Source organism: Poecilia reticulata, linkage group LG17 (assembly GCF_000633615.1).
Source record: "Poecilia reticulata strain Guanapo linkage group LG17, Guppy_female_1.0+MT, whole genome shotgun sequence".
Lineage (NCBI taxonomy): Eukaryota > Metazoa > Chordata > Actinopteri > Cyprinodontiformes > Poeciliidae > Poecilia > Poecilia reticulata.
The window spans coordinates 6,914,499-6,928,262 of record NC_024347.1 but is presented as its reverse complement, the minus strand read 5'-3'; the positions used below and the strand labels follow the sequence as shown (position 1 = coordinate 6,928,262).

General features: G+C 37.9%; 1 protein-coding gene across 13 annotated transcripts in view; it reads left to right on the top strand.

Moving 5' to 3' along the window:
• st3gal3b (ST3 beta-galactoside alpha-2,3-sialyltransferase 3b) overlaps positions 1 to 13,764 on the top strand; it is a 60,543-nt gene that overhangs the window by 27,451 nt on the left and 19,328 nt on the right. For all 13 annotated transcript variants that reach the window (XM_008433397.1, XM_008433396.1, XM_008433401.2 and 10 more), the window contains 3 exons: positions 5,016 to 5,079; positions 5,155 to 5,250; positions 7,542 to 7,728. In XM_008433397.1, coding sequence (XP_008431619.1) covers positions 5,016 to 5,079; positions 5,155 to 5,250; positions 7,542 to 7,728 — 347 coding nt within the window. The remainder of the gene's footprint in view (positions 1 to 5,015; positions 5,080 to 5,154; positions 5,251 to 7,541; positions 7,729 to 13,764) is intronic.

Here is a 13,764-nt window from a genome sequence, read left to right as displayed (position 1 = left end):
ATTTTCCACCGCAACACGCAAACTTCCCCATTCACTCAGTGCATTATAGTTCCACATCGCTTAGGATTTGTTGCTGCGCGTTTGCGCAGTGTGAAGGAAAGAGGAGACCAGCTGCACAGGCAGGCTGAGAAATGAGATGCAGGKGATCGGKATCGGCAACAAGAGCCAATGATCGCCGATCACTGATCATGCACTTTTTCACGAAAATCGGCTGATTATGATCGGTGACCGATCGATCGGCACACCTCTAATGTGTACTTTTTCCATAGTGCAGTTAGTGCAGTATTTGATAGCATCATGCTAATCTTACTCATGAAGTATATGAACGTTACTCTTCTTGCCTTGTAAACAACATTCGCTGCAAATCCACAAGTACCCAGAATGCTGCTGGGCTGCTCTCCATCTGTCCTCTTTGCTCATCAGAAGGTTTACAATACAATAAGTTTGGTTTGCCTCTTTGTCTGTGCTGCTAATCAGCAGCATCCTGTGGCAATTTTTACTTTAAATTTAACATAATAAAGACAATATTAAGTCACCAGCTGTGTGTTTTTTGACAAACTTTGACACGCTCATAAGTTGTTTTGATGTCTGTCATTGTGGAGTGAGGCGCTTTCTGAAGAGAGTGTTGTCACATTGCAAACACTCAGTTGGTGTTGCCATCTATTTTAAATAAACAGTGGGACCCTGTTATCCACTTGAGCTGTAAAATTTAAGCTAGTTACTGACAAACCATGTTGCTTATATTACAAGTTATCATACCATGAAAATTTCATAGCACCTACTTCTGCTATCATTGTCAAGCTTCATTGAGCATAGTTGTTAAGTAGCAGACAGTGTAGGTGTCATCTTGTCTTGTTAGCTACTGCCACATGAGTTTGGCTCTTTCCGGACCCAGTTCTTGCATCAGTCGATGTCTAATCTTTTTTCCCCTCAGCAGAGTGCACAGCAAGCTTCTGTTTGTCAGAACTTTTTTAGGCAGTATTTTCAGGATAATTACTTTAGCTGGCAACTTGCTGTTCTTCAACATCCTAGCTGTAATGCTTTAGCCTGAAGAGATTGTTCTTGCACGTTGATCTTAATACACTGCACCACTTCAGATATCTTGCCAGTAGACACCACCATGGGAACTGAGAAGATAACATTAATCTCTTTCACATGTTTCCAATACTTCCTTGCAGAAGGCACCATGAATGTTACCTTTGTGCTCAGGCGAGTTCTTTGCTGTCACTTAAACACTGAAATACACACATTCTTACACACAGCTATTATGAAAAGAGCACTCCCTGTGTGAGTGTTACACCTGGTTTCTGTTTTCTCCACGGACTGTGATGGCAGTGGCTTTTCCCTTTGAGTTGTACTCATGTGGAGAGATGATACGTGTGGATCTTGAATAGAATGCCACAAAGGATTCCAAATTGAGAACATGGAGTGGTGATGGTGGGCGGGAGTTTATTTTTACTACTTATTGTGCCAAGAGGTATCTTTGCCACACGTCCGACGCAGCCTGAGAACAGATTTTCTGTTGCAGTGATTTAGGTTCATTTTAAAATGTATCCAATTTTTTTAATTTGCCCTTTTTTGGGAAAGGTTTCGCTTATCAAATATCCAGCATCATTACTTTTTTATGTTGATAAACTGTTGTGGTGCAAGGCTTAATTTCTTTTTGTTGTTGTTGATTTCCTATAAAAATCTAAAAGTGTAATCGCTCCATTTTGCAAACAAAATGCTGTATCAATATCACTGTCACATGACCAAGCAGAGGTCACACGACCATCCTGCTCCAGAAACATGAACGACAAGATGGAGATGATTATCGGTTGTTAATGTCAGTCCAGTTTTGCTCATCAGACCAATACTCCTATTGAAAAAATGACTAACATTGGCCGATGCCATGTTAGTGCTGATATGCTGTGCATCCCTAATTGACAGTTCTGTTAAAAATGTAGAAAGAAGTATTACAGACTAAAAAATATTCACTGTGGGTAAAGTCAGCAACAAAAATATTACTAGTGTTACCATGTTTAGTATATCACATTTGACCAGTCCTAGTCAAATGATGTTCCAGAAAAATGTATTCGGACACACAGAAAGTTCTACCTCTGTTCATCTTTAGCATTGATGCTTTTAATGTTCAATCAAGAATTAATTCAGAACATTCCTGATTGTTTTGGAAGTATGTAGTAGAGCAATAAGAAATCACTTTCCTTCAGTGCTGGTAAACAATGAATTCTGAAAAGCTAGCAACAAGTTGACAAATATTATTAACCACAGAACATCACCGGACGTTTTGTCATTGTTGTTATCACAAATAATTATAGTACGCTGGCATAAAAGCCACTTCAAAAGACCTTAAAGGGTAAGTTCAGATTTTTTGATGGGAGGTTCTGTGAAGTCATTATTGGTAATAGTTTCCTTGCAGGTAAATAGTAGTGAATGTCACTCAGCTTGTTAAAAATGTAAACAGTCGGATATACAGCACCTATTTAGTTGGTTTCAGAAATTTAAAAACGTCAAACTACAAAATTTCTGTTTTAGTGTGATATAATGTTAGTGGATATGACGAGGTTACAGTTTACCAACAGAAATTTTTTTTTTAATTTTCAGCCAAGCAGTATTTTTGTTTCTATGTGAAGTTGCCTTGGTTGAGACTACCATTTGTGTCAGTGCAATTATTATCCACCATTCAATCATCAAACAATGGAACCTTCATTATATTGTTTAGGACACTCTTTCTAACCCTGTATGTTATTTAAAGCTTCTAGAGTTCTTCTCTTTTACTGTCGAAGAGGTTTGTTTTTTTTTTCCCCCAATCTGCGACCAACGTCTGGACCAGCAGCCATTCGTCTTTGACTCCATCGTGAGATATGCTTGTCTGAAATGTTTAGCTCATACATAAAACAATTAGCCTCTATGTTGTTGTCTGGAGCAGAGTGTGGCCCACTGTGATTTTTCACTCTTAGGCCTGCCTGGATCCAGGTGTGGTCCTCTTGCTTGTGTTTATGCTGCTTGGGGTGATGCTTGACAGCAGACATCGACACCACATCCAAACAGCAAGCTGTGGCTCGGCAGGTTAATCAAGAGGACCTTCGGTTGTGGTGGAGGGGCTGTAATGTCCTACAAACAGCCTTCAGCCTCCTCCCTCTGCCTCTTACAGCCACCTCTATTGTTTGTTTTGGCTCCTCTCTTTAGACTGTGTCGTTCGGGGTCATCGAAATACGCGGTGCAAAAAAAAAAAAAATCCAATGTAAATGTTTTATTTTATTTTTGTCTTTTGGGTGGAAAAATAGATTGATAATGAGCAGCAGTTGAATCAGTCGGCCTTCTTTAGTAACTGGAAGTTTATTATGAGTAGCCGGCCTTTACTAATTATTTTTTTTATACTATATTATTTTATATTATCGATTCAATTTTAATACCAGACAGATTATTAGAGTGGGCTTAAAATTTAGTTTTCATGAGGGAGGTATTTCATTAAGGGAAAAGTGCTGTTCAAACCAACCTCCACTCTTCTTTATAGAATTATTTTCATTTGGCCACAATGTAAGGTTTTTGAGCAAAATTTAAGCCTGGCTTTTGACTAGGCCATTTCAAATCTTACTTTTTTTTAAATTATTATTATTTTGAGTCCTTCAGACCTGTACTTGCTGGTTTGAATCAGTAGTTATGTTTTCATCCAATTGTCACGTCTCAAAAACAGAAAATTAGGATTAAGCACATTTCCATGTTCTGCTTTGGAGTGAATCAAAGAGGCTGTGAAAAGCAGAGTTTTGTTAGATGTCAATGTTTGGCATTGCTGTAAAAAACAGGAAGTAGTAGAAGTGGTTGCAAACCAGCATGGGCCATACATCTCAGAAAAATGGTGAGAGGTTTTCAGGAATGCGTTATTCTGTAATGTCAACCAGCATTGGCAATGTTGCATTATGTCCAGAGATGCCAGAAACAGCTGATCAAATAACTGAAGAAGTTATTTTGAATTTTGCTGTTTCCATCAACCTTTTTTAGTGTGATTCACACACAGAGCCAAGTTGGTGTGGATTGCTTTTTACTTTATTTAATATAATTATCATGCAAAAACAATTTGTTTTTGTTTTTGCATTATGGGATTTTTAGTTTGGTTGAATTTAAATAGTTTTGAGCTAAAACATTGAAGTGTGCCAGATGACAAACATCTGCATCTTTTCACAGCATCTGTTGAGTTTATCTGTAATGGAATCTGCACTCTGAATTGTTGTGGAAGATGAATTGTAGATTAGACGACCCTAAAAATACAGGCGCAAAAGAATTAAATAACTATCTAATACTGGAAGCATGACTCCAGCAGAATGTCTTGTTGAACATGACAGCTATGTGTGCTATGGCCAAACATCCTCCTTCCTCAGAGCCACGCATGGAGACGAGCTCACCATCACAGGCTGAACCTGGAGAATGTTCTTGTTTAAAAGTAGCATTCCTCCCTTTTATAGGGAGGTCTTACATACACACACATTCCAGCCTAAAGCATCCATGTCTGCTTTGTTCAGGTTTATTCCTCTTTAGAATTTCTATACCTTACTGATCGTTGATTGGACCAGTATCAGAATGAATGAAGTGTCCTCTCCTCTAGTCTTTAGAACCATGTGGTTGGAGATATCGCCATGATTTTGATCCTCCTTGGCATGTTCTCATCCGTTAAAGGAGTAATTTTCACACTTTTTAAACATTTCTTCATCTTGATTTTAGAACATCTGCTTATCTTTTATGTTAAACTAAGATGCTCCATGTACTGCACTGAGCAAAAGATTTATTTCTTGTCTCTAAATGTGCAATGCAATGAGTCGAGGAGTTTAACACTAATGTAGTTGGTTCATTTATCTCTCAAAGATATGTATTTATATACAAACTGAACTGGATAAAAACATACCTAATGTATTTTTAGCTCATATGTTCTTGTTTGAATTCCTAAAATGTTTGTTTTGCAGCGTAGGAAAGTTCTCCATGTCTCCATGTCATTGACTTTTTCTGTCCTTGTTTTGCAGAGAGAATAATCGACAACATTTTAGCTGAAACAAAAAGTTTTGGACTCAGGGAGGACCTCGACAGGTACTCAAAGTCCACACATTACTATCATGTGTGGACTTTTCTCTGAGTTACTGACTTCTGCTTCTTTTCTCCCAGTCTCGGCTGTAAAAGATGCATCATAGTGGGAAACGGGGGGATCCTGTACAATAAGTCTTTGGGCTCCCGTATAGATGAATATGACGTTGTTGTGAGGTAAGACGAAGCACGTATTAACAAGGGTAGAAAAAAATAAACACAGTTTTGTGTTTCCAGCCGCAGTAATCGTCATCTGTCCCTGAACAGCTCTTAAAATTGGGTTGATGTAACATAAAAGCACTGGGATTAGTATTTGAAGGATTAAGCAAAAATACAGAAGTACTGACTGGGAAAGCTAGCTCCAATTCTTTGACTGGTCTTGTTAGAGCAACTGCTAAATAAAAATATATTTAAATTAACCATCAGCAAGTGTGACCACTTTTATGAAAGCAGGGGTCTTGCAGACTGGTGATCTGGCTTTAGCTGTGTGTTATCACACCAAAGTGTAAAGAGAGGCAACTAGGGGCAGTTATTACAGATTTCTGGCCGATATCCGATCTTTAAAAAGCATGAACTGCCAGTCCAGGTGTGTTATTTTGTGTGTGTGTGTGTGTGTGTTTTGATTTTTTTTGTCTGTAATGTTGCTAAATATAGCAACAGTATGACAGAGTTGGCAACATTTTGTCTGTCTATTGTTAGCAGCACCGATGTAGCCATGACCTGTTGGGTGGCTCTCAGTCAGCCCTCTCACCGCAGAGACAGAGGAAACGGGGACAGGCTTTCAGACCTTTGCGGAGGTAGATGAGACTGGTGGAAAAGATCGATTTCACATGTCAGTATTTGCTAATCACCCAAACTTAAAGAATTTGGGGCCAATTTATTGGTGGACCCCTAGAAACAACTGTTTCTGTAAAGTGATCTGGAAAGACCTAAAAGACCATTTTCAAACGCTGAAGAATATTCACAAGTTGGACAGTTAAGACCGTTGATGATCAGCTGTATTTTAGGAAATTTACAAAAACCCAAGTGCCTCACTGTGTCACTGTGCAAACCTCAGCTAGCACAGTAAATATTAAAGTTCATTAATATCATTAGAAAACTGAACAAATGTGACTTATTTCAGGGTTCCCGAAAATATTTTTTTCAATATAACGTAACATGATGGTTTAGGTTAATTGTTCTTCAGGCAACCATCACACAAGTCTAGATGTTGGGATGCAATAAAACATGTTTTTTGGAGAGATCTGAATTAGGTAAAAGAGTCCAATCATGTATTACCGATGGTTAAGCACAGTGGTGGATGGGTGATCATTTCTGAAGGAGGGCTAATGGCTTCATTAGCCCTCCTTCAATCTTAACAAACTGCATTATTGAACTTTAAAAGGGAGAAACAAATGTCTGTAAACGTCAACATAAAGAAACATTTTAAAGAAAAGTAAGCCAATAATCCTCCACAACATAAGACTTCCAAAACAGTTTATATTCTTTTTACATACAGTTTTACTTCCTTGGCTTTTTGCACACAGCTTCTATTCACTAGATATTTGTGTAATACATTGAGTTAAGCACTTTGTTTCAAAGCACTTTACAAATAAAATTATTATTAACTTGCTGAGTTTGCATTTTGCATAGCGAGTGACTTTGGAAGAATTTTATGATTTTGGTTTGAAACATGAAGAAAGTATGGGTATATTTGTTAATATTGTGCATAAAAATATGGAGGTTATTGGTTCATGAAAAAAATAGTCCTATGAATGACTAACCTATGTGGTGGTAAGGTCATGTGATTAAAAAAGTTATTTTTCCTCAGTTTTGAGAATTTTGAATTAAGTCAGAATATTTCAGTTTAGCTATACTTTCTGGCTTTGCGCTTTTCACTTGAATGAAGCCTCCACTGCGGGCACACATTTTTAATCAGCTTTTCTTCTAAATTTGTGATATTCTGTACAACTTAATGAACTGTCATTATAAATTTAGCACATGCACCAATGAATAGACTCCGATTTTCTTAGTTCTGGGTGATCGGCCAATACTTAACAATCTTATCCACTGATCTCATCTCCCTCCACAAATGTCTGATAATCAGAGCCACTGTCCCCTTTTGCTGCCCACCAGGTCACTTCTGCAGTATATAAAATAAAATTGGTATTGGCCAAAATTGGAATTGGCAGGTCAGACTTTTTACAAAATCGTGACCAGCCAAACTGCAATCGGTGTACCCCTAATTTCTACTGTGGGTATCTGTGATGATGTGAGTTTTTTTGACACCATCTAACTCAGACTTGGAGTTCTTATCACATAACGCTAAGAATTTGAGTTTATTAATTCAGTAAGACAGATCATTGTTGTCTTGGACGTCTTGAGAGTAACATTCAGCAGTGTCCAGATTCCCTTACTAGTAAATAGTTGAGCCATAAATAAAGAGTTAATGCATATTGGACTCACTCATGCTCTGCTTTTGTTGACAGGTTAAATGGAGCCCCAATAGCTGATTACAAAAGAGATGTAGGGACCAAAACCACATTGAGGATTACCTACCCAGAGGGAGCAATCCAGAAATCTGAACAGTATGAAGGCGACTCCCTCTTCGTCTTTTCTGCTTTTAAACCAATTGATTTTAAATGGCTGAAAAACATGGTCTTCAAGGAAAAACTGGTAAGCAGAACGCCATGTTCTTCTTGAACTAAAATGCCAAATGCTGTGCTGTTTTGACTCTTTCTTGAGCTTAGAAAAAAAAGACATATATAGACATATATAAGGTAGGGGTTTAGTGTTACAGTAATTTCACAATATGATACGATATACGATATTCTGGTCATAATACAATATGTATCACAATATTTGTCGAGCGATACAATTCGATACGGCTTAGTGCATTTTTACGATTTTCTGAAATATTTTAGAAGGACAGAGTGATTTTAGGGACATTTTGTGTTCCATAGACTTTAATTTAGTTAACTGAAAACTTATTAAAAGCACCAACTACACAATACCTGACTCTGATTGGACAGTTTAACAGTCTGCAGCTGGACAAAATTAATCAAAGATGCAGTGAGAGAATTAGTTTCTGTCATTTAATTCATGTGGATTTGACATAAAACTCAAAAGTTTAAACGGTAATCCAGGAGCAAAGTGGGGAGATTATCAGCCTCTGTAGACTCAATATGCAAATGATTGCACTTGTGTTTTTTCTTTTGGACACTGTGGCTGCATTTTGGAGTAAAAATGCAGCCACAAATGCAGTCTTTTGGACTATGGGGAAAAAGGCTTTTCTACCTTGGCTCCCGGAGTTAGCCGTGGCTGTAAGCTGCTTTCTTCTAACTGTTAAAGTAGTGGCTCCGCCTCACCCCGTAGTGATCGACTCCCTGCAGCTAAGCGGCGCCGCTATTCCCCTGCTTGGATCTGAGTAGCTGCCTCTCAGACTGCCAGGATCTCATAGTTCTCTCAGTCTCTGATACCCTTTGTCTGTTGCTAATAARAATGATCGATCAGCCATTGTTACCATGGAAATCCTCACTGCGCGGCGGATTCCGACTCGGGGGTTTTTCCTCTTCGTCTTTCTGCTCAAAACACAACGCTGCTGCACGGCCGCTTCGGATGTTATCAACCTATGTTCATTCTTCAAATAATCCTTTATATACAGAACAGAAACCGCTAAGCTAAAAACTAATTACGAAGTAAATGCTACCAGTCGAAATTTGCATTAATTTCGCGATCTCACTGCTTTTGCAGCTGCTCTGTTCGCGCCGCTACTCCTTTCTACTTCTCCGTTCCGCTTCTTTTTCACGGTTACTTGCGCAACTTTACTTCGTTTCTCAGTAACAAAATGCAGCCCATCGTTATTTATTGAAGATTTTACATTTCCAAAACACAGGAATCTAATGTTTCATTTTGTTTTGTACGTTTGGAAGCCCATTCCCTCTTACGTAATCGGAAAAGCCGGGGAATGGTGGTGCTTTTGACATTTCTCTGACATTCGAAAAATATGGTTTACTAATTACAGCATAACTCCGGTTATACTTGGCCTATTAACACAATTTAAAAACTGGTGTGTAGTTTATAATGTGCACTTTAAGCTCAAGTTGAAAGTGAGGCTGAGGGTGGCGGAGTCTTGCTGCTACACCGTAACAAACTAGACGTTAAAAAGAGCTATAAGGCTATGGACCCCGATGGTTTAACGGATCGATACTCGCGGATGAAAAATCGATACTTTCCTAGGGCGGAAAATATCAATATATCGCCGAATCGATTTATTTACACAGCCCTAAAAAAAAAAATCTTAAATTAAAAAAGTAAGTTGGCCTTTAATATATTAATCACAAGCCTTAAAGAACTATTTAATCTTTTCTAAATATTTTTTTTCACTCTGGACTTTCTTGTCATGCAAAGGTTTGAGCTGCACTCAGACATCTTCATTGCGTTTTGTGACCTGAGACACTTGAGGTTACCAGTAACTCAATACTAACGTACCCTAGCTAGTTAGCTTGCTTTTTTGCATCTGTTATGGGTAAGTGCGAAATTTTTGCCAGTTGGCCAGATGGAGTTTGTCCATTTCTTTGGAGATCTGGGTCTTGGATTCCATTCATAATGGTCTTATGCTTTCATTGGTTGTGGATATATAAACAAAGAAAACATGACGTCGGTGTTCATAAAACTGTATAAATCCTCAGTTTTCTGGTCCATTTCACAAACCGAGTTCTTTGATTGAAGAGTGTTGAGTGAAGATGAGAATTGATGATGCAGCACTGAAGTGAAATGCTGATGTCCTTCTCTTTATGACCGCGGGGAGCTTGAATGTTTTATAAGCATTAACCCCTTCGTTTAATTCCAAAGACTTTCATATCACAAAACTGAGAGCAAACTGGCTGAATTTTATCACTGTAAATTGTGTTGAGCACAGATATTCTTAGAAGACATTGGGTTCTTTATATTCATTGTGATAAATAATCCTATTTTTTCTTTACCCTTGTGGATTGCTGATGCTCCAGCTCTATTGAGTCAGATTACATTAAGTCCACTCAGCACCCAAGAAAAAAGACTTTACAGAGGAAAAACCTACAACAGCTCTTATACTGAAGGTTTTCACCAGAAATAAAGCTGTTATGCATTTTATATGAATAGATATATTCATATAAAATATATCTATTACAAGTAATGAATACATGCAAGTTTGCATGTACATTATTGCGTACGTTTCAATTAATTTAATTTTTAGTTGTGATGGTGCAACAAAAGAGACAAAAACCTACAATCAGAAATGTCTATTTCAGTCAGTTGCTAGTAAAGTTTCCCACTGCAGACTTGCTGTTCAATTAATCACTTTTGCACATTTGGTAGCTTAGAGTAACAGTTGATTTAGTTGACCAGAATTTTTCGACGCAGTATTGTTCTTTCTAATCAGAAAGCAAAACGTTGGAAAAGAAATCCACACAGCTGGAACTTTCACAGATATACCAGCTGATTTCTCAGACTAAAACAAAATGAGAATGAATAAGAAAAAGGAGGTTAAAACCAGAAATGTATAACATTCTTATTGGATGGACATCAAAGAAAAAGCCAGTCCGCATAATAGTGTGACTCTGGATTAAAGGACAGGAGAAGGGCAAAGATACAGAGGATAATAGCTGGGAAAAAGAAAATAAGTTGAAGGTAAGCGAATTGGTGGAAAATGGCTTAGTTGGCTGGCTGATGGCCTCTCCAGCCTTTGATAGGGCCCAGATTTTCTGGCTTGTCAGTGGGAGAGGACAGTGGAAATGGCTGCTCCGGATAATTGATCTGGCCTCTGGCGTCAGCCTCAATCTCCTTTGAACTGCAGAGGAAGGAAGAATGTCTCTGGTGGGTTAATAATCAGGGCAGTCTGCAAAAAAAGGAAAAAGAAAATCCTTAAGCAAATGTTTTCTCTTTAAGTCAAGATGAAAGTGTCATTTTTGTACAGTTAGAAATGAATAACCGATTTACCTTTTTGATTTGACTAGAAAAAGGTCTGTTTTGTTTGTCTTGGGACAGACTCAACTATTGCACCACAGTTTGTACTTCAAGATCTGTCATCAGTGTGTGGATGATTCATTATGGAAGAAATTATAATCACCATTGGTCTGATCAGCATTGGAATCAGGATTATTAAAACAATTACTCATTGGGTTATAAAAACAAAGAAAAAATGTAATGGCTGTGACCATAAAATTCTTCCAGATTCCTTTTTGTTGAATCGTGTCTTAAAATAGCTCCATTCCCTTAAAATAAATATATCTGTATTTATTTAGAAGTACCTTTGAAATGTGGCTCATTTTATAGTAAATGTATACAAGTATTGCATTTCAACCATCTATGAAAACTAAAACACAACTTGACCAGAAATGACAAATATAAAAGCATATTCAGTTACAAAGAAATTAAAAGTTTAAAATTTTGAACTAAGTTAACTGCAGGGTGTGTACTTAATGAAATTTTAATGAAAAAACGTATATTGACAAAATCAGCAAAATTTTCAATTCAAAATCTCTTTCCTTCAGAATTATTTCAGAAGTATAAATACTCATAAGTTCCACAACCAGGTTTCAGTGTTTCAGAAAGCCTGGATCATTGATGGACCTTCTTTAGAAATGTGAACTGTGGATACTGACATTAGCGTAAGCAAATCAAAATGCTGTGCTGCTGCTTCATGTTTAGCATTGAGATGCTATTTTAGGCTTGAATGGTTTCACTGATATGCTAACTCCTTTTAGCACAACTTTAACACAACAGTAGTCTTTTCCATTGTCCCATCAGATTGATATTGAAGCAAAAATTAACCCTGATTGGGCCAAGAGAAGTGGCTTTATTGTCCATTGTTGTTCACATGCGTCAGATTTACCTAATACTGGTGAATTCAATGCACTCAGCCAGAACCTTTTTGTTTGTGGAAAGAAAATACAACTAATTGTGTTTGAAAAATTTTAATTGTTACATTTCATCTAATTAATTAATCAAAATTAAGGCATTAAAGTCCTGACCTTTAAAAAAATGCATTATGGGAAAAGTAAATTGTCACAAGTGCCAGTTTTTTAGCCAGTTCTAGTTTGGATTTGATTAATCTTCTGTCAGCCAAAGTACCAAATCTCTTGAGGAGAATTTTTTTTGTCGTTCTAAGGCATTATTGCTGAAGTACTAATCATTTTTCAAGTCAAGTAAGAACAGATCAGATCTTCTGTTTACATTACACGTTTTGCAGTAGCATGAACATATCCACCCAGGAATCCGTAAAAATGCTGCAACTAAGGCAGAAATGATTGTGTTTCCATGGCGACACTGTGTTTATCTATGGATTTTCGGTCTTGGCAAAAACATGAAAGGTGCCGCTGGTATCCTGTCTTCATTGAAGCTGACTTAGAATCATCAAATCAAAGTGCAGTGGAAATATAAAGCGGTAGTTATCTGTCTAAAGGTTTCTTCTGGGAAATGTTCCAATAATAATGACTCATAAATACTTTATTTACTTTATTTTGTGCTTCTTTCTTTCATTAAATATTAAACAGGAGACTGAAGTTTAGGATACAGAGCAGGAAATCCTCACCAAGTCACAGCAAGCTTCTCTCCTTGTTTTTCCATTATGTAGGTCCTGAGGGGAAACACAGTGTCCTTGTGGACAGTTGTCCATCTCTAATCGGTGTAGTTGGGAGTTTCTTTTTGTAACCTGTACATTTACAGTTGGAAGGGATGCTAAAACTCATTCACTTGTTTTACAATGGAGAGGATTTCCTATTTTATTGGTTCGATCCAATATTAATTTTCCATGTGTGGAAGCTTTGGGTTGCAAAGCCGTGCTGTCTGAAGTGACTCAGGCAGCCGCTGGGACTTGACTTTTCTGCACTGTTATGGCTTTTTACATGCCTGGAGTGCAGGGTTGGAAGTCTGAGCTGAGTCCAGTTAAGAGGGGCAGTTTCCCAATCTCTGCCAAACAAACACATGTAAGCTCCCACCAGCTCTTTCATTCACAAACCTGCAAACTGGGGGAGAATATTTTCAGGATGAGTCCCGGTTTGGATCCGATCAGCATCCAGCTCTGTTGTGGACTGCGTACATAATCAGTGGTGCGTCATCTAAAGGCTTCCTGAATCCCTCATTACCGCGGCGCTCAGTAATTATTCTACAACTCGGCTTTGTCACTCCTCCAAAGTCTGACCCGACATTTGCATCAGCCTGCCTGATTGTGCCATTGGATGCTGTTTACACATGTGCTCAAACACCATCTCCACACTCGTTGATACTGAAACTTCTTTTTTTTGCCCAGAATCTTAATTTCAGGGTGTTTTTTGCCTTGAATTCTCACAGGCAGTTAATGCACTTGCAACCACAGCTGTTTGTATATGCGGGGTTATTCTTAAACAGAACCAGCGAAGGATATACAGCTAGTTGTAAACACGGAGTTTGAAGGTGGAGGGTCGGTGTTCTCTCCCTGCTGTTTGTTTACAGGAGCTTTCCCTGCTCACTCCGGGGCCGAAAGATGAATGATGGATGCAGACAATTTGAGGAAGAGAGCACTTCTCCTTTAATAGAAATAAAGGCAGGGGTTTCTCCTCAGAGGTAGCTAAATGTTATTAAAGGACCAGGATTGTAAAAACATTTCCTTGACAGTGTTGTAAAGAGAATTACTGAAAAGTTGAACCAGGCATCACAAACTTCTTGATGAATGTTTGTTTTCTTAAATATTAC